At 39.3% G+C, this 21,064-nt stretch overlaps 1 protein-coding gene across 5 annotated transcripts in view; it reads left to right on the forward strand.

The window, feature by feature from the left end:
- Nucleotides 1-21,064, forward strand: part of LOC119795928 (interleukin-1 receptor-like 2) — a 47,002-nt gene continuing 25,938 nt past the window's right edge. The window contains exons 1-2 of one of the 5 annotated variants that reach the window (XM_038304178.1): nucleotides 4-244; nucleotides 5,698-5,768. Coding sequence is in view for 1 of the 5 variants with exons in the window: in XM_038304175.1 (XP_038160103.1) it covers nucleotides 74-137 (64 nt within the window). In the remaining 4 variants the exon portion in view is untranslated. Of the gene's footprint in view, nucleotides 245-325; nucleotides 350-5,697; nucleotides 5,859-21,064 lie in introns of those variants that run through there. The other 4 variants (XM_038304175.1, XM_038304176.1, XM_038304180.1 and 1 more) reach the window with 4 other exon arrangements.

Raw genomic sequence — 21,064 nt, forward strand, 5'->3', positions numbered from 1 at the left:
AAAGCAGGCTGCTCCCCTCCCAGCTCTTACTCAACATGTTAGTACATCTGCTGGCTTTCAAAAGATTCCTGAAATGGATATTGCAACATATGCTTCAGTCTCAACAGAAGAGGAAGTAAGAACTGGGAAGAGCACGGGTAAACTTATTTATTTTTTTTTCCCACCAAAAGATGTTTTTAGTGGCTTTTTATGGAACCTAAGGAGGCGAGTACCTTTACAGAGGAACTAACATAATACCAGACTGGTGAGTTCTTAGCTTTAACCAACACAGAATAAAAACAAGCATGAACTGTGGAAGATTTTGACTGGATATAAGCACCAGCAGTACCATGTGGGATGTCCTTATAAGGTTAGCATCTGTTTGCTGCTCAGTGCTGACTACTGTTAGATGTAAATCTATGGTGAGATTTCCCTTTGGTCAGAAAACACCAAACCAGCCCCACTATATTTTACTTTTATTTTCTTCAAGCCAAACAAAGTTCAACTCAAAAGTGCGGATAATTACCTAAGGAGAAGGATTAAAATATTTTCAAAAGAAGCTCAGTAAGAAAGGTCTCCAACTCCAGCACCAGGCCATGTGGTTTGAGAAATGTACCTTTAATCTCTAAAATTAAGCGTATAGACATTTGTAAACTTCTTTTACCAATTAATGAGTTCCAAATCATAACCACAAATATTTGTGTTTTACCAGAACAAACTAATGCAAAGCAAGATATAACAAATTTTAAACCTAAGGGGGAAAGATAAGGTTTTAAAGCACTAATAAAAAAAAACCTACGAATGTGAAGTGTATTGGCATTTACCCCATTCATTTTGATACCTCTAAATGAAATAAATCACCTAATAAGTGTAAAAAGACAACAGCTTTTATTTTAAACTTGCAATAAATCTGTTTTGTGAATCTCGGGGGTGTGTTAGAGCAAACAGAATCATGAAGACAAGGTAAAGTAGGATTTGCATATGGAATTATACCAAACTTTGAAAATCTTCTCCTATCCATGATATGAAAAAGAAAGGTACAAATGCAAATCTACTATGACATTAGAGTCCACCCAAATGGACAGGCCGAACAAAGAGAACAGCCTAGAGATGCCAGGTGACTTTGGAGGATCTGCAGAAATCCTCAAGTCAGATGGAAAATCTGTTGATACTCCTAGCAGTTGTTATCTATCTATCTATCTATCTATCTATCTATCTATCTATCTATCTATCTATCTATCTATCTATCTATCTATCTATCTATCTATCTATCTATCTATCTATCTATCTATCTATCTATCTATCTATCTATCTATCTATCTATCTATCTATCTATCTATCTATCTATCTATCTCACACTACTTCTTTTAATTTGGTTATTATGTTCAGTGTTTTTTGACAAGCTAAAGATGTAGCTGTTCAGTCTTAAATCAGAGTTTTTCACTCTCTAAAGTTTATTTTTCTGCATATTATTCTGTCTTCATATTTCAACATTTTCCCCACCTTGTTTGTTTTGATGTTGTGCTCTACCAGTCAAAGTTTAGACACACTTTGTTGTTGAAGGGCTCTTTTTATTTATAACTTTCTATATTGTGGATACATAGTGGAGCACCCGAGCTATAAAAGCATAAGGATTATTTTATTGAACTGAAAAAGGAATGTAAAAAAGGAACCGTTTGAATTATCATTTACATCCTTAAAAATGCCCCCTTTTGTTTTGCTTTGGAAATATGTGTTATTCTCTTGATGAGATTCAGGTGGTAGTCACCTGAAAAGGTGACTAATATTACACATACTGGTGTACACAAAAGTATGAGAGGAAACTGAGCCAGCAGGACTCAAATGACAACTCAACTCAGACAGTTTCAACAGAAAAAAAACGAAACAAAACAAAACGCCTGTTCAGTCCAAAGGTTGGTACATGGAGAATCAATCAGGAGTGTAGAGGTAACCAAAAACACCGGGCTGAGGTGGATTCAAAGTACAAAAACGGTCCATAAATTACTAGATATGAGAAAGCTTGGGGGAAAAACAAAGACGATGAAAGGGAGGGTACAGACCAGACATGGGCAATGTGGAGTCAACAAGTCATCTTCATGTCATGTATTTAATCTACCCAGCCAATTAACCAGGTGAGTCCAATCTGCACAGGTTAATTCACGGTGAAGATTGGACTCACCTGCTTCAGTGGCTGGGTAGAACAAATACATGACATGGAGATGACTTGTTGACTCCACATTGCCCATGTCTGGTACAGACTGCTTAAAAACAGAGATGATCGAGGGCAGGTGTGTTCAGTCAGGCTGGCTGGAGAAGTGCAGGCAGTGGAGGTTGGAGAAAACAGAGCTTCTGCGTCACAACAAGTTGCTGAATAGTGAATCATGGTGGTGCCACCATAATGACACCGCAGTGTCTTTCTTAAAAAAGGGGGAAAAAAATTTGACAGAGTTAATAAAAAAATAGATGGAGTTAAACAATGGGTAATCGTGGAAAAAAATCAAAGAGGCTCGGAAATATTGTGAAACATTCTTGAAACAGCATATTTTACTTTGTATTATGTCTACAGTATGTATTGTTCTGCAAAGGTCTAGCATCCTTTCCAGGGTCTACCCTCCGTTTGCCCTTAGAATGCTGGAAAATGAAGCCAGCCTCCCATGACCCTGAAAGAGAAGACTTAGACTTAAGACTTAGACAGATTTAGTTGTCATTTTGTATACACGAGTGAATACAATTTCATTTTTTAAAGTGCAGCCTTGAAAGGCTTTTTTGGTAGAAGATGGGTGGATGGTTCATATATGCAACGATAATAGAGTTTATCATTTCTTTAGATTGTTTTTTTCAGCAAAAATAGTTTTTGCTATAACATAACATAAGACAGTAATGACCTGAATTTGAAGACAGAAAAAACACATTCTTTTTTTGTTGAATGTGATATAATTCTACTCAGTTTAACTCAAATCTAAATTATCTTTTTAATTCAAAAAGGACATTAAATGTTGTCATACCAACTGGTTTGCTACAGTATTACAGGGGTGTATAGTGGAGGATTTTCAAGAATTTTTTAACTTCATTTTTTGAAAATTTTTAATTATTAAACGTGTGCGAGAGCATGCAAGAGCCCATTTCTCCGCCTGCGCCATCTTTGTTATTAGGCACCACTGTCGGGTAGCAACAGCCTACGACAGCAGGCCGCTGTGACAGCAAGTCCCATAATGCTTTGCACAGAGAGCTCTCCGCGCAAAGCATTCTGGGATATGTCTGCCTCTTTTGATGTCTTTCTTTTCTTCTCATACCCTTTTTCGACACTTTTGCTTTTACTACCCTCTTCCATTTTTAAAGAACCGTGGTGAGAAAGGCTCCAATAACTGTTTGAAACTGCAGCTCACCACAGATATACGCCTGAAAATGCACATGCGCAAAAAAAGATAGCTAACAAGACGAGCACGTAGGACGGCCTTACGTAAACATATCACCAGAATGATTGACAATTAAGAGGACCACTTATTGAGATGATCCAGCCGGAAATAAAATTATCCTCTATACCCTACATTTGTTCTACATACTGACGGCTGTAGGCATGAAGTATCTCCTGTAGCATCTTACAGTGGAGCTGGGAAACCCTTTCACCAATTAAATTTTTTTAAATAGTGGGAAGGCTTTGGACATGGGTGAAAGGTCATTAAAATTCCTTGTTCAGTCGATATGCTCATAATGATTATGTTACTATTTTTTTAGGTAAAGAGTTTCAGTTTGTCTAAGTACTTTCCATCCCATATCTCATTTAAATACTTAAACACAAAAGAAGTAATAAAATACTAATCACATTGTTACCTTATGTCCTTAATTTTTCGGAGACAGCTCATGGTGACTTACTTTCAATTTAAAGCTTCGGACATGAACTTGACTGATGCTTGATACACACTGGAAAAACGATCTAGAAATAACTAAAAATGTCTTAAATTAAGTGTATTTACCCTTAATTTGAGTAGGTAAATTAGATAGTTTGCCAATTAGTATTTTTACTCTTAAAATAAGATATTCAGATAAAATGCACTTGAAATAAGACAGCGTAATTGTGTTTCCTTTTTTTAATGTAAATCGTCTTGTTCCATTGGCAAACTCTCCCTTTTACCTTCTCAAATGAACAAATGCACTTATTTTAAAGAAAAAAAATACTTATCTAGATTTAGATTTTTTCCAGTGTAGTCTTAACTGGAGATTTGATATGAGACTTACTGTACTTGTAATTAGTAGTAATGATTTGCTCCCACCTCTGGTGAACCATCAACTAGTGCTGTATTGGAAATGACCATGATTTACTGACTCATAAACTATATGAATCAGGTTATGACTGTTGGACATGATGAACTGAGACTAGACTGGTGACATCTGTGATATAGCACCTGGCAATGGCGAAACGACACAACGATATCTAGGTGGGCCCCATATGAAGTACAACATGTGTACCCCTTAAGTCTTAATTGATTGCCTCTTTGTAGCCTGGAAATAGAAAAGGCAGTTGTTCAGTAAATGTGACTAAAGATATGTCTTTTGTCTGTTTTAACTTTAAAAGAGAAGAACATGCAGTTGCAAACCAATGCTTTTAGACATTTTAATGGGGGGCTCCTTCCTGCCTCTCATGTGAGACCTTTGGATGTCTACGGCTCTATGTCTGCTATGAATATTGTCCTGGAGAAACCTTTTTTTTTTTTTTTTTTTTTTCAAATCATGCAAATTAACTATTGTTTCCATGATAAAAACCAATTAAGAAACTAAGCTGTTGTTGTCAGGGTTTGTGCTTTCTTGCTAGTTAGTGTTATAATTAGATCCTTAGAACAGATGTGATACTCGGAAGCTGATACATTTAATGACTGCACTTTATGTTGACTTTTTCGAAAATACCGTTACACACAGAATGAGAATTACAATACCATTTGTCATGAATAAACGGAATATTAATTCATATTATACTAGTTAGAGAATGACATCTGGAGAGGCTGTGAGCTGACCTCCCTGTTGTTACCTTGAGGGTTGGGTAACTGAATGCTACAGCTACTTTCTGTTGCCATAGCATAAACTGTGGTGTGTTTCTGACTCAACCTCAGGTTGTGTCATCTTCCTAATGACAAAACTATGTTTTGGTGGTGAGTAAATGTCTGTTTTCTTTGCTTTCTCAAATCGGATCCATGTTTTCTGCAAAGATTTTACAGAGATTAAACTTTTCCACTCAAGACTTTTCTTCTGTTTTCTGCGGTTCTGCCAGCCAGTGACTGCACATGCATTCTCTTTAGAAGGACTGGATGAGTGAAATTAAGATTACCATCTGTTTTGGTAAACAGTGTATATAGGGGTTTGCAATTTGTTCCCAAGGCCCTATGTGACGACCTTTGCTTTTAAAACTGTATTAAGCCAATACGAAATAAAGATTATGAAAAGTCTGCTGTTAATTTTTTTTTATAACTGTAGAGTTTATAAGAAGGTTATTATCTGTAACTGCAGTAACTGCAGGTAACTGAACAAATATGTTCAGTATAATGTTATTTTTTGCTGAAATTTTTCACATAAGCTATTTTTAGTAAAGCTTATGGACGGTGATTCAGTAAAGCATGGGCTTTACTGTGATTTTATCAATGTGCTGAAATGCAGAGGAAGGTGAACAGTGTGTCCAGCTACAATCCAAACACACTCTTCCCTCTCTGTGTTGTTTCATCCATGGAGGTGGGACCCGGCTGATGAGTAATTGGCTGAGCTGCACGGTGGAGACTCCACTCGGCACGCATGGGTCAGAGGTTAGGTTTCCTCTTTTTGCTGTGGCGTCCCGTGTAAACTTTCTTATCCTTCCTGTGTTTCTCCCTGCCTTGCGTGTTGCTTGTTCTTAGGTGAGTCAATGCACTTTGCATATTTATTATAATCTTCTTGTACAGATTTGATTTAAATGTTTTTAACTTATAGTAGCTGACCTGCCAAATATCACCTGTGTAGTTCTGTTTGTGTTCATTTAACCTGATATTTCTTCAATGTTAAGGGCTGAGTGTTGTTTCTAAGTTCAACCACAAAAAAAACTACCTTCCTTTCACCTGTCACCGATGGAGAAACTTGCTCTTGTAAGAATAACCTGCTCTTGTAGAGATTATATGCCTCTTTAAAGCGTTTATAGCAAGCCATTACGCAACACTAAAACAAACCTGTGTTTGCCTTAGATTTGTTTTGGATTCTTTGTGAGATGTGGGATGTATTGAGCCTGTTTGCTCTTTGTTGTTTATTTCTGCAGTAGTTCTGTGCTTAATTGCAAACATTAACGGAAAGCAGTGCCTTTGGTTGGCAGATGGTTCAGAGCCTTATGCAGAAATCAACACTGCTGGTTATTTAGCAGACCACTGCTGGGTTTCACTTAGGACTAAACATTGAACTGAGGTCATTTTTTTGCTAAAATCCTTTACATTGAAAATGTACCTTGTTACCATATCATGTCCCCAAGGTGATTAGTACAGTAGCTCAGCATCTACTGCCCCAACTCTACATCTTTGCTTTAAAGATCTTTACTAAGACTCTGCTAAAAAAAAAAAAAAAAAAGATGCAGTGTGGACCATGTTCTCTAACAAAGACAAAGTGTGATTCTGAACTTTAGCAGCTAAAGAATTTAGACACAGGAAGGAAACCCAAATGTGAGACAGCTCCTTAGATGCAGAGAAGGTCCCCAGTAAACCACAGCTGACTTCATGCAAGGCAGAGGAAAGCGGGACAAAATCAGAAACAATTATGCTTATTTTTAGACTGTCTCCCTGCAAGTAAGAGACAAATCAAAGATCTTCTTAAGGAGGCAAACCTCCTAAATATAACATACAGGTGCTGGTCATAAAATTAGAATATCATGAAAAAGTAGATTGATTTCAGTAATTCCATTTAAAAAGGGAAACTTGTATATTATATTCATACATTACATACAAACTCATATATTTCAGATGTTTATTTTGTTTAATTTTGATGATTACAAATGACAACAAATGAAAATCTCAAATTCATCATATCAGAAAATTAGAATATTGTGAAAAGGTTCAAAATTGATGGCCCCTGGTGCCACACTCTAATCAGCTAATTAACTCAAACCACCTGCAAAAGCCTTTAAATGGTCTTTCAGTCTAGTTCTATAGGCTACACAATCATGGGGAAGACTGCTGACTTGACAGTTGTCCAAAAGATGACCATCGACACCTTGCACAAGGAGGGCAAGACACAAAAGGTCATCGCTAAAGAGGCTGGCTGTTCACAGAGCTCAGTGTCCAAGCACATTAATAGAGAGGCGAAGGGAAGGAAAAGATGTGGTCGAAAAAAGTGTACAAGCAAGAGAGATAACCGCACCCTGGAGAGGATTGTGAAACAAAACCCCTTCAAAAATGTGGGGGAGATTCACAAAGAGTGGACTGCAGCTGGAGTGAGTGCTTCAAGAACCACCACACACAGACGTATGAAAGACATGGGTTTCTGCTGTCGCATTCCTTGTGTCAAGCCACTCTTGAACCACAGACAGCGTCAGAAGCGTCTAAAGAGAAACAGGACTGGACTGCTGGTGAGTGGTCCAAAGTCATGTTCTCTGATGAAAGTAAATTTTGCATTTCCTTTGGAAATCAAGGTCCCAGAGTCTGGAGGAAAAGAAGAGAGGCACTTCATCCACGTTGCTTGAAGTCCAGTGTAAAGTTTCCACAGTCAGTGATGGTTTGGGGTGCCATGTCATCTGCTGGTGTTGGTCCATTGTGTTTTCTGAGGTCCAGGGTCAACGCAGCCACATACCAGGAAGTTTTAGAGCACTTCATGCTTCCTGTAGCTGACCAACTTTTTGGAGATGCAGATTTCATTTTCCAACAGGACTTGGCACCTGCACACAGTGCCAAAGCTACCAGTACCTGGTTGAAGGACCATGGTATCCCTGTTCTTAATTGGCCAGCAAACTCTCCTGACCTTAACCCCATAGAAAATCTATGGGGTATTGTGAAGAAGAAGATGCAATACACCAGACCCAACAATTCAGAAGAGCTAAAAGCCACTATTAGAGCAACCTGGGCTATCATAACACCTGAGCAGTGCCACAGACTGATCGACTCCATGCCACGCCGCATTGCTGCAGTAATACAGGCCAAAGGAGGCCCAACTAAATACTGAGTGCTGTACATGCTCATACTTTTCATGTTCATACTTTTCAGTTGGCCAACATTTCTATAAATCCTTTGTTTTTATTGGTCTTCAGTAATATTCTAATTTTCTGATATGATGAATTTGAGATTTTCATTTGTTGTCATTTGTAATCATCAAAATTAAACAAAATAAACATCTGAAATATATGAGTTTGTATGTAATGTATGAATATAATATACAAGTTTCACTTTTTAAATGGAATTACTGAAATCAATCTACTTTTTCATGATATTCTAATTTTATGACCAGCACCTGTATATTAACATACACGGCACCTCGCTCAAATACAGAGGAAGAGACAAAAAAAGTATTTCTTTCAAACCTGTCAAACTCTCCTGTGATTAAATGTGGCTGTCTTTTCAATCTAGATTGTTTTTTGTGTGTATACATTTGAATGGGTGCTCCTGTTTTAGTGTAAGACTGAAAACTAGTTTTTAACCTTTGGAGTACTTTTAACCCATTTTGGCCGGTCGTCACAAGCTATTTTGCTGTAAGACTTAAGGTTAAGGTGTGGTATACACAGGTCATGGTTACATAATAGCGTAATTTTCATGGTTAGGGCATAGAAAGACTTGAAACTGACTGATAATCAATGGAAGTCATAGGGAGTCAACACATGGTCCTCCCTGCATATATTTCAAGACCATAGTGTGTGTTTGTTGGCATCCCAAACATAGAAACCAGAGCAGGGCATCCTATTCAACAACTGCAAAAGTGTTTATATTGTGGTCCTGCAGCAGTAAGAAGAGGGCATATAAAATTAAAATCTAAAAAACAAAACCAAAAATTTTTATTTGTATTACTTTTTCTTGTGGTTATTGTTGGTAATTTGGCCAAGCTAAAAACTCCATTCAGCCCTGAATGAGTGCATAAATGGCTGGGTAATCTCTAAAATACTGTATTTGCTATGCAATGGCATGGAGACCTAACCTGTGTGCCTCCTGGCTTTACCTACTGAATGATCTGGATGGATACTTGATCCTTGATTGGATGAGGGTGAAAAGTGTCAAAGACTTATAAACTTAAAGGGACACTATGCAACATTTTTCAGTTAATTAATGTGTTCCATAACGTTTTGGATGATTAAATGAGTCATTTCAGGTTGAACAAAGGTATTCTCAGCCGCCCTGGTGGTCTGTGGGGGAAATACTGCACTTGCAATTGCAGGAGCACCGACCCGCACCCACAGGCTCAGAAGTCTCGTGAGAGTCAGTCTTGCTTTACGGCGAGAACTGCTACACGCCCCCAGTTAAAAGCATTCTCGTTGCTAGCACAGTGGCGATCTTTGTGCAGTTATGCTACGTTCACGCAGCAAAAGCAGCAAAATCGCGTCTGCTGCTTCATTTTTGCTGCTTGTACCAGTTAGTTCTGACGCGCGGCTGAAGGAGCTTTGCTGCTCTGGCTGCACGGTGCAAAAGTGTGTCTGACGCGCGTTGGGCGGAGCTTCACTATCCTTTCTCTGCCTTGCTGTGATCATTTGGAATAAAGTAGTTTTAATATGTGTTTAAATGAGAAAATACACCTGAAAACGTAATCAGTGCAGTCAGTTCATTCAGATTATTATCCTGCCTTCAATATTTTTTCTGTCGGAGCCGCTCAGACCCCCACATACCAGCGGTGCGCCGACAGAAGGAATCCCTTAATCAGCAGCCTCTGGCCGGGTCGCCTCCTCGCGGTTCACCGCGGCAACTGGTAGGTGTTTTTCATCTAAATAATCCAAACTGCATATTCTGCCGGCAGATTTCTGCATTTTAAGTTAATTTAGGCGTCAATAAACTGTTTAAGAGGAGAGATCATAGCCTCTGATCATCAGCGCTGTGTCTCTCTCCCTGCGTCAGATGATTAAACGCGCACTGCTTCAGCGTCTCAGACGCGCTGCGCCTGCTGCTCAAAACGCGCCGCGGGACCTTTTGCTGCGCCTTGACGCGCGTCAACCATTGACTTTGCATGTAAACTCGCTGCTTCTGTCGCGCCAGCTGCGGTGTGAACGCAGCATTAGTCATTCGTTGCGTTCGCCTGTCTGCTAAGCTCAAAACAACCGCGCCTGGCTTGACGGAGAAACCAGGAGAACAGCTGAGCATATTTACGACAGTGCACTTTTACTTTCGCCCTCTGGGGGGAGCCTCACTGGAAAATCAACACCGGTTGCATAGTGTACCTTTAACCCCTTGGAAATCTTACATATACGTATCATAGCGAAAGTGACACTGTAGGCATTTGGAGAAACTGAGGTTATGACCTGGATGGGTCGTCAGTCTAATGCTACGTTCAGACACTTCAGTTGCGTTGATGCTTGTACACATCAAGGTCAGACGTGTGTCAAGAGCAGCTTTGCTGCTCCTGAAGCACGTCCAGTAAAGTGTGTCTAGATGCATTGGCCGCTTCTGCCTCTCATGTGTTCAATGGCAGAGAACAGCTTTCCTGTATTTGCTGTTATAAGTGGGTAAGAAGTAGTTTTAATATGTTTTAATGTGCGAAAGTCCACCTGAAAACTTCATCTGTGTAGTCAGTTCATCAAGATTATGATCCTGCCTTCAAGTATTACAGTAGTAGCTATTCATAATTTCTCCACTTTCCTTGATGGGCCCTTGGCTGGTCCTTTGCTGTTCCCCCAAAATTCCTTTTTAACCATCAATCTTTGTACAGAAATGTTTTTTCTGTCATGATTTGTGGACATTAAAAAGAGAACCGTCATCTCCTGGTCAGACCCTGTAATTCAATGATAGGATGGAGTCGGAGTAGAAAATATGTTGGGTTCATAGAGGGGATTTTGCTTGGAATTGCAGGGGAGTGGGCTGCAATTCAGCTGGCGTTTGACTGGGAAAGGCCATTTTGAATGGCTGCTACTGTATTTCGTCGTCGGAGCCGCTCAGACCCCGATACACTGGCGGTGCTCTGTCCCTGCCTCTAGTCCAGTCAACCTCCTCTGCGGTTTTCCGCTAATGTTCGCGGCGGATGGAAGGCATTTTTCTTGTATGTAATCCAAACTGCAGGCACCAGAACAATACAGTTTAACATATTTTACCCGAAGGTTTCTACTTTTTAAGTTACTTTAGGCATTAATAAACTATTTCTGAGGAGTGATCATAGTTATCTGCATCAGCAGTGCTGTGTCCGTCTCCTTGCCAGCTCCGAGATCAGCCTCTCTGATTGGTTGATGTGGTGCGTCCAGTAACAAAAGTTACATTTGTCAAACTCCAGAAGCTGCTGCTTTATTAACGTGTCCCGCGCATCCCATACGTCAGATGCTCAGAAGCTTGTAAGGCGCTTCTTAAATTGCTCAGATGCGCTGCAGGACCTTTTGCTTCATCAACCATTGACTTTGCATGTAAACTAGCTGCTTCTGCTGCCTCTTGCATGTGCGGTCTGAACGAGCATTAGGATATTCATGCTGAAAACCAATGGTAGAGAGAAAACCCTTCCTGATCTGATTTGTTCACCAAAAGTTACAGATCTTCATCTGTTATTGAAATGTAACTAAATGTAAATGAAATTTTACCAGGGTTTTTCAATCCTCCGATTCAAAGATGGGCCTATTCTTTTGTTTTTGTTTTTTTTTTTATATTCAAGCCTTTTTGGCGCTATTGACTAGGAATCGGCTTAAAATAGGGAAGAAAATAGAGTAGAGGGGAGATATACTAAAATAGTCCCAGGTTGAGATTTACACCTTATAGCATTGAGGCGTAATAAAACCTACACTTGAATTTGCACTAAACAAGGAATGGTTGAATTCTATGTATAAAAAAGGTTTTCCATTTAAATTTTTTTTATTTGGCCTTAACTAGTTGCTACACATAAAAAATATAAAAGTAGAACAAAGCAGATAAATAAATCTGCCTTTTATTCTTTCTAAAACAATGCATCCTTTCTTTTTGGGAATCTGCAAAGCAGGTGGAGTAGCAGAAAACTCACCTACATTTAAAGGAATCTACAAGCATGTCTGATATTTTCAGTTAATGAGATCAATGGTTAGGGATTACAAAGAGACCGTTTATGAATAGATCTGTAGTACGAGTTCTGCCCTCATTAAGGGTGTGTGTCATCCAACAGTCCCAGTCTGAACTTGTATCGGTGAATGAACTAAGGATTGAGGTTTCAATTCCCTATTGTCATTTGAAATCACATCCTCTTTCCTTAAAGAATAATAGATTTCTGCTTAGTTTAGCTTTTCTCCATCATTCCAGTTATTTAATGGCTTGTCACTAAATTGGCATATTTAAGCCTCACCCAAAAACAGTGTCAGGGTTGTGCTATTTCCGATGCTAACTTTAACTTATGCAAAAGTGAACTTTTACAAATCTGGAAAATTACAATTCCATCAGAACCTTAATTCTAAATGCTTTTGCAAACACTGTGAACTTTTAAACCTTCATCTAAATTCAGATGTTATTAATTAGAAAATGCACCATCAGGTTTTCCTTGGAAACAGTAGTTATGTTCAGAGACACTGTTGATTATTTGCATGTGAAACAGAGGAAAGAGGCAGGACGTTACTCACATTCCTGTGTGAAACTGTAGAATGGAAAAAGTAAAGCATTTCCAGTAAGAGTTAGAGGCAAAGCAATTTAAAAATGATTGGAAAAGCTTTTACTTAAACTGATAAGATTTGTCCTTTTTATACCACTTTAACGTTCTCTCAGATAGGCACTCCAAAAAAAACTTATGTTTTCCAAGTCCTGGGCTCAGTACATGTTTCACACAGGAAGATCCACTTTGAGATACTTATAAAATGTAAATAACAATCAGCTTCATCTTTATTAACCATGCAATGCCAATGCAACAACAGCGTAAATGTCCGTCAATTATACTTTCTATAAACTATGTTATGAAAGTGCTGTTGTTTTAAAACTAAAAGAAGTAGAACTTTCCTAAAACGAGTGTATTATTTACCCCTAAATCTGAGCAAGCAAATAGGATAATATACTAATGGAATTATTATTTATAGACATTATGCTCTTGAAATAAGAAAAAAAGTGTTATGGTTTTTTTTCTTATTTCAAACATAATATTATTCTATTGGTGAATTGTCTTACCTGCCCATATTTATTTCAAGAAAAGTTGACTAACTTATGCTTCAGGTTTGTACAGTTCACCATCAGCTTTGCATTACAGGACTATAGCTAATTATGATTTATTCCGAATAAGAACAATTACAAGGTTAGCAACCACACGTAAAATGTAATCTGTTTAAAACATTTAAACAGAGGCTCACTTATAGAAATTAAAAATGAATCCTTTAGGTTCAGACGGCAAAGTAAGGGGGACCTCCATCCATCCCTCCATTTCTATTGCGCTTTATCCCAGCTGGGGTCGTGAGGGGTGCTGGTGCCTATCTCCAGCAGGCTATGGATGAGAGGCGGGGTACACCCTGGACAGGTCGCCAGTCTGTAACAGGGCAACACAGAGACAAACAACTATTCACACACACACTCACACCTAAGGAGAATCTAGAGAAGCCAGTTAACCTAACAGTCATGTCTTCAGACTGTGGGAGGAATCCAGCGTACACTAAGAGAACCTACGTATGCAAAGGAAGAACATGCAAACTCAATGCAGAAAGACCCTGGGCCATGTAACACAGATAAAAGCACCCAAAAAGCAATGCCTCTAGTAATATTCACTTTTTTTGGAGTTTTTTAGCACGAGTGGCTTGCTCTTAGGACAGTAGGCTGATGGGAAAGGGGGAAATGAGACAGAAAAAAGAGACATGCAGCAAAGGACCACATGTCGAATTTGAACACAGGTCAGCAACGTCAAGGACTAAGGCCTCTGTACATGGGTCGTGTACACTAACCACTGCGCCACCTGCACATCCCGTAACATTCATTTTTAAAGAGCGACTTAGATCGAAATCTGTCTCTGCTAACTTATGTCTGCTACCATTTGGCTCTTGACTTTTTAGAAATATTCAGAGCTGTGTTGTACCAACTTAACCAAATATCTGTTACAGGATAATTAGCACCAAACTCATTCATTAATTTCATTTGTAAACTTGTTAAAATAAAAGAGTTGACTGTAAACTCTTTGACGTCACGTGTTATCAGGACCTTGGACCTTTGTACACTTTTCAGCCTGTGTTGAAACTGCTGTCTCACAAACAGATGGACAAAGTTCGCTTGGCTAAGCAGATCTGCAGAACAGCTCATCCTCTAACACTTGACTGAAGGCAAACAGAAATGAACACCTTTTCATGGGTTCGTCTCCATGAAATCAAACATTGCACAAATTTGTTCAGTTAGTGAGTTCTCATTGCCTAGCAGCAACGATGTTGTTTAATTTTCTCCACATGCATTGCTGCTCTGGAGGATAAATAAGTGTGATTTATAATGAGTAGGGAAGTTTACCCGGATCATAATTAGACTGCTGGAAGTTATTGTGTCAATAAAAATACTAATGAATTTTCCAGAGTTCCAGGCAGCCCCGGCTGGATCTCCTTAACAAGGATGAAAAGCACACAGATTAATAATATCTTATCTTTCTTAGTCTTAATCTTCCCACTAGCTGCACAATGGCAATATTAAACTTCTGCTTTGATTTGGGGGATTAAAGTGAAAATCTGAGATTCAGTTTAAAAATACTATTATGTTTTAATGCAATGCTTTACTTAACCAACTTTACTGACACTGTTTACTTCTCTTTAGCAAAAAGGAAAAAGTTATAAACCAAACAATCTTCTCTTCATTGTGAGTAATTTATCTCCATGCTCCCTCCCATTAACCCGTCTAAAAATATATTGATGACCCTGACCTGCTGAACTGGTTGAGCTCTTCCCACGCCTGTTCTGCCTCAGCTTGTGTTTCATCTAACGATGCTACAACGTGGGATGAGTATTTACAGGGCCATCCCAGGTAATCCCGGAACAGAACATACCAGGTTTTCTTTAACCTTGTGAAATGCTATTATTTACAGTACTAACTCTGACCATTTGAATGTTTTCTTTTCCTGCTTAAAAGAGAAATGGACCCCATGCTGCAACTTGTAAAACAAAAACAGTAAACTGCTGATGCCTTGCAGCAATAACCTGCTGGGTGTTAACCCTGGTCTGGTGTCTTTCTATGAGGAATTTGCATGTTTTCTCTGGGTTCCTTCTGGATACTCCAGCTTTTCTCACCACCCTAAAGACATGACTGCTAGGCTGTTTTTTGAAGATAGACTCTATTTCAAGGACACTGAAAAGTTCACAACTATCTCTCCTTTTTTTGTCCAATGAGGAAAAGATATATAGTCGGTTGCATTTGATGATCCTATTAGATCTTTCCTCATTACTCAGGAACAAAGTTGGTGGCTAAAATCTGGAGTAACTCATACCTCAAACTCTGCAAAAGATCTGTTCACACAGATTCCAAGCATAAAAACAAGCCTCTTCTTTGATGAGGCATCATGATGTGATAGTCATGCAGCTCTGCTAGTGAACATGCAGGATATCATGGTTCTTACTGATTTTTTCACAACACATAACACTCCAGCTGAGGTAGGAAAGTCTTCTTTATATGAGCAGCGCCTGCAAATGAGACCCAAGGGGGGATTTAGCTTGTTTTTTATCATCTATGTTGTGATGTCAAAGCGACAAGGCATGCTGGGAACGCTGAAGTGAATGTGGCATAAAAACCGGCTTTTGCCAAAAGTTTGCTGGGGTCATCCTCCATCTCTTCCTTTATGATTCCTTCTACATCTTGCTTCATCAAGTACTATAGCTTTTGTCTCCACCTGATAGTCTCATCCCCAGTTTGAAAATTGGTTGCCTGTTGCTTTTTATTTATTTATTTTTCATCTCGTGGATGAAAACTCAGACCCATGAGTCATCATGTTTTTGTTATCTAAGATCCATGTTTAGCTCGTCATTGTTCGTTATCGTCATGAAAAAAAGTTGCCTCAGAGAAATAATTTCCTCATCGTTATTGTTGACAAAACATTGGATAGTAAACTCGGTGCTTTTTTCCTTGCCTGACCATGATTAGGTCAGAAATAATATACACTGTTTACTTGAGGGCTGCAAAGTGGTGCAGTTTGTATGGAGTTTGCATGCTCTCCCCGTGCATACATGGGTTGTCCCTGGGTACTCTGACTTCCTCCCATAGTCCAAAAACATTACTTTTAAGTTAATTGGCTTCTCTAGATTTTCCTTGTGTGTGCATGGTTGTATGCTTCTCTGTGTAAAATTTACTTGAAAAAACAAAAGTTAATATTTTGTTGATAAGATATGTTTGGTAGTAAAATTTACTTGAGTTTGTTTGTTAAATCAACTCGTCTTAGTAAGTAAAATCAACTTACGGTAGGTTTTATTGAGTGAAAGAAATAACTTCTATGTGGTAAAACTAAGTAAATGGTACTCTCAATACTTTCAGTGCAGCGATGTGAACTAAGACCAGCACACTCAGCCCAATGTATGTTTATCTACATATGCTGAACCTGTAAATATATGGGTTCATATGCAATGTGCAGATTGGCCATTCAACCCGTGATTACGCAGCTCTATGCTAAGAAATGTCCAAATGTTTTTTTTTTCCTACTTCCTAGTAATGTTATCTGTAGATACAATCTATCCCTTACCTTTTGGCAAACAATAATAAGCTGGACACAGTGAAGCTAGTTCTATGAGTAAGATCGGCTAAAGAAAGATGCCTCAGACAGGGTGTGATTCATCTAAAAAAATATTTAAGATATTACGACACTCACAGACCAGATATAAGCACAGGCCTCACTCTCATAAGGGAAAAATCTGTTGCTGCTACATACCAGAAGCACAAAACAGGTGGAAATCTGCTTTTTTTTTTTACTCAAGATATTTTTATTGAGTTTTATATAAACAAAAAACAGAGCAAAGTTATAAGATGTTGCAAGGTAGGCTTATAGAAGCCAGTTGAACAAGTTGCTCATACAAAAGTTTGTTAAAGTAAAAGAAATATAAACTTCACAAATAGAGAAAGTAGCATGACAACTACAATAAAACAATTCAAGTAGTGAAGCACAAAGATATAATACAATAAAACAAACAAAATAATCCCTTCCCTATCACCCAACCCGTCACTGCCAAAACTATATACTGTAATCACTCCACAACATTCAGGACCCGCCTAAGGTGGAATCAGTGCAGTTTAGCTTGTCTGAGCAATTAAAGAGCTGGAAATGCTTTCAAGAAATAGCCCCACAAATTTTCAAATGTATCAAGAGACTGTTTAAGTGAGTACCTGATATTTTCGAGTTTGAGACAAGACATAATATCTTGCAGCCACTGGGAATGAGATGGTGGGGATGCATCTTTCCATCTGAGTAAAATTGCATGACGTGCCAAAAGTAAAGCAACGGCTATAGAATATTTTCTAGTAGCACTTGAAACAGCTCCACCCTCAAGGACCCCAAATAGGGTTGCAACTGGATTTTGTTCCAATTTGGTGTTAAATGTGCAAGATAATGTATTGAAGACTGCCTTCCAGCAGTTGCTTAATTGAGGACATGAGAAGAACATATGGTAAAGAGAGGCCTCCGTAAGATTACATCTGATGCACAGCGGGCTGTCTGTAGGGTACATAGATGACAGCTTAGCCTTAGAAATATGGGCCCGATGTACCACCTTAAACTGGATCAACCGGTGCCGAGCACAAAATAAAGATGAGTTGACCAGCCCAAGAGCAGAAGACCAGGTGTCATCAGATATGGGGAGACCTATGTCTTCTTCCCAAGCCATCTTGGATTTAGCATTTAGCATTTCCAGCAGAATGTTGTACAATTTAGAAATTAGACCTTTCTTTGATGGATTTAGCGACAAAATTTCATCAATGGTTTCTGTCTCTATGGTAGTTGAGAATTTGGGCAGAATTTGGGTGTCGTATCTGAAGATAGTGAAAGAAATCAGAATTTAAAAGGGGATATTTATCTTTCAACTGTGCAAATGAGGCCATGGTATTACCTATCAGTAGGTCTCTAAAACAAATGATTCCATTTTGGTGCCATCGCTGGAAGCCTAAATCTAAAATAGACGGCTTAAAAAGTGATTTGTGGCAATAGGACTCCAGACTGAGAAACTGCCAAGGACAAAATGTCTCCTGAACTGAGCCCAAATCCTCAATGAGTGTCTAACCACTGGATTGTTAGATGATGCAACAGAACGTAAAGGCAAAGCAGAGCCAACAACAGCCAGAGGAGAGAAGTCATTGTGTGGGCAGAGCTCTAACGCAACCCAGTCAAGACAATCAGAATGGTCACAGTAAAAGGACCAATGTACAAGACATCTCAAGTTGGACGCCCAGTAATAGAAACAGACGAGGGGGCTTGCCCTGCCATATATATGAGGATATGGCAGAATCCAACTGCTGAAAAAATGAGCCAGGAATAAAAATTGGTAAGGTTTGGAAAAGGTATAAGAGTTTGGGTAGTATGACCATTTTAATAGAATTTTCACGTCCAACCAAAGACATTGACAAGGGTGACCACTGTAATAGTAACCGTTTAATTTAATTTAGTAAAACAGCAAAATTTTCTTTGAATAAATCCTTATACTTTTTGGTAACTGTGACTCCGAGAAGTGAATTTGTTATATTCCAATTTAAAAGTGAGATTAGTGAGATCTAAGGCTCGTGCTGCCTCATTAACAGGGAAGAGCTCACTCTTACTGATGTTCAGCTTATAGCCTGAGAGACTACCAAAATGACTGAGCAGCGCCAGGGCAGAAGGGAGCGAGTCAGTTGGATTAGATATGTACAGCAGAAGATCATCCGCGTAGAGGGAGACCCTGTGCTCCACACCTCCCCTCCAGATACCAGATATATCGTTGCAACTGCGAAGTGCTATAGCAAGGGGTTCTATAGCCAAATTGAAAAGCATGGGACTCAGGGGGCAACCCTGGCGGGTACCAGGATACAGTTTAAAAGGACTTGATATTTGGGAATTAGAACGAATCATTGCAGTAGGCTGGGAGTAAAGCAACTTAATCCATAAGCTAAAGGCAGGGCCAAAACCAAATCTGTCCAGCACAGCAAATAAGTAAGGCCATTCGACACGATCAAATGCTTTTTCTGCGTCGATTGTAATCACACATTCAGGCCTATCTTCATGAGCAGAGTAAAGAATGTCAAAAAGCCACCTAATGTTAAAATATCCCTGCCTACTTTCGATGAAGCCAGTCTGATCGGTAGAAATAATAGTAGGAAGAATACTGTCTAGCCTATGAGCGAGGACCTTTGCTAGGATCTTAGCGTCCGTGTTTAAAAGTGAGATGGGTCTATATGATGCGCAGTTAGTCGGATCTTTGTCTTTCTTTGCAATGAGTGTGATACAGGCCTCAGTAAAAGACTAAGGTAACTGACACAATTTACACAACTCTAAGAAGACAGAACAAAGTACCTGTGAGAGTAATGTGGAGAATTTTTAAAAAATTTCAGTTGGGAAGTCATCTGGGCCAGGACACTTGTTTGACTGCATTGATTTAATGGCCGCTGTTATTTCTGCCTGCGATATGGGCTCCTCCAATCTCTTTCTAGATTCTGCTGAAACTGTAGGAATATCAAGACCGTTAAGAAAACCAAAAATTAGACTGGAATCCACATGCGCCTCAGAAGAGTACAATTTGGTGTAAAATTCTTTGAAGGAAGAATTGATTTCAAACGGATCAGATATGATTTGACCGGAATCTGACTGTATTTTAGAGATAGCCTGCTTTGCCCTAAAGCCCTTAACTAGGTTGGCTAATAATTTGTCCGACTTGTCTCCATAGGTATAGAACATGGTTTTATTTCTCAAGAGCAGCCGTTCAACATGGTGGGTGGTGAGCAGGTCAAATCTAGTTTTCAACTCCACCCTTTTCTTGTATGGGTTTGGACACTTATTCTGGGCATATTGCTTGTCACAAATTCCTATTTGGCGGATAAGCTCGTTACATTCCCTTTTTGAATCACTCCTCATACGAGCGGTGTAAGAGATAATTTGTCCACGCATGTATGCTTTGAGTGCATCCCACAAGGTGAGATAAGAAATTTGCTTTAAACGAATTATGAAAATCCACATACAAACTGGAGGCTCAGTCATGATTTTAACTGCAAACCTAAATAAACTTTTAACCATCAATTATCATGAAACTGCAGACAACCACAAACACAAAAGTATTTCTTCAAAAGTATTAATGTTCCTTGTGAGGGGTACACTTAATCCCCCTCTAGGAACTCCCCTACAGTCTGATGAGGCCAAGCTCCCTTTTCTGGTCCAGAAGTATGGTCTCGGACTTGGAAGAGGTGATTTTCATGCCAGCTTCGGCCCCGGATGTGAACAGGCCCAATGCATGTTGTAAGTCTAGGCTAGAGAGAAGCAGCATTACCCTCCCATATGTGAAAAGCAATGATGAAATCCACTGATCCCAGAATCAGACCCCTCCAGTCTTTAGCTGTGCCTAGAAATCCTGCCCATGTCCGTTCTCAACATGAGGGGACAGAGGGGCAGCTTTTCTTGAGTCAAAAATGCAGAGGGAACAGCTCTGACTTCAAGCCAGCGACACAGACAAGACTCTTGCTTTGCTTGTACAAAGACCAGGTGGCCCCTAGTAAAGGTATCCTGGCACAAGCCTTCCCAGGGAAGCTGAGGAGTGTAATCCCCTAGTTGAAACACACTCTGTCGTCACCCTTCTTGTGAACATGAACTACCACCCCAGTTTGCCAGTCCTAAGGTATATTCCCCAGTCAGCATGTGAAGTTAAAGAGGCATGTCAGCAATCCCAGACCCAAAACAACTAGAGACTGGACACACATGGGGAAGATCTCATTACCTTGGCAGATGGAAGTTATTGACCTCTTCAGTGATGTTAGCCTGGGTGATACACAAGTCAGACTCTGAGCAACCAGTCTTTGCTTTCAACAGGGAAAGTAGGATGGCTGGGTTGAGAAGATTCTCAGGGTTTTCCTTCCACTGT

Source organism: Cyprinodon tularosa, unplaced genomic scaffold (genome assembly GCF_016077235.1).
Source record: "Cyprinodon tularosa strain WSP-4 unplaced genomic scaffold, ASM1607723v1 ctg527, whole genome shotgun sequence".
Lineage (NCBI taxonomy): Eukaryota > Metazoa > Chordata > Actinopteri > Cyprinodontiformes > Cyprinodontidae > Cyprinodon > Cyprinodon tularosa.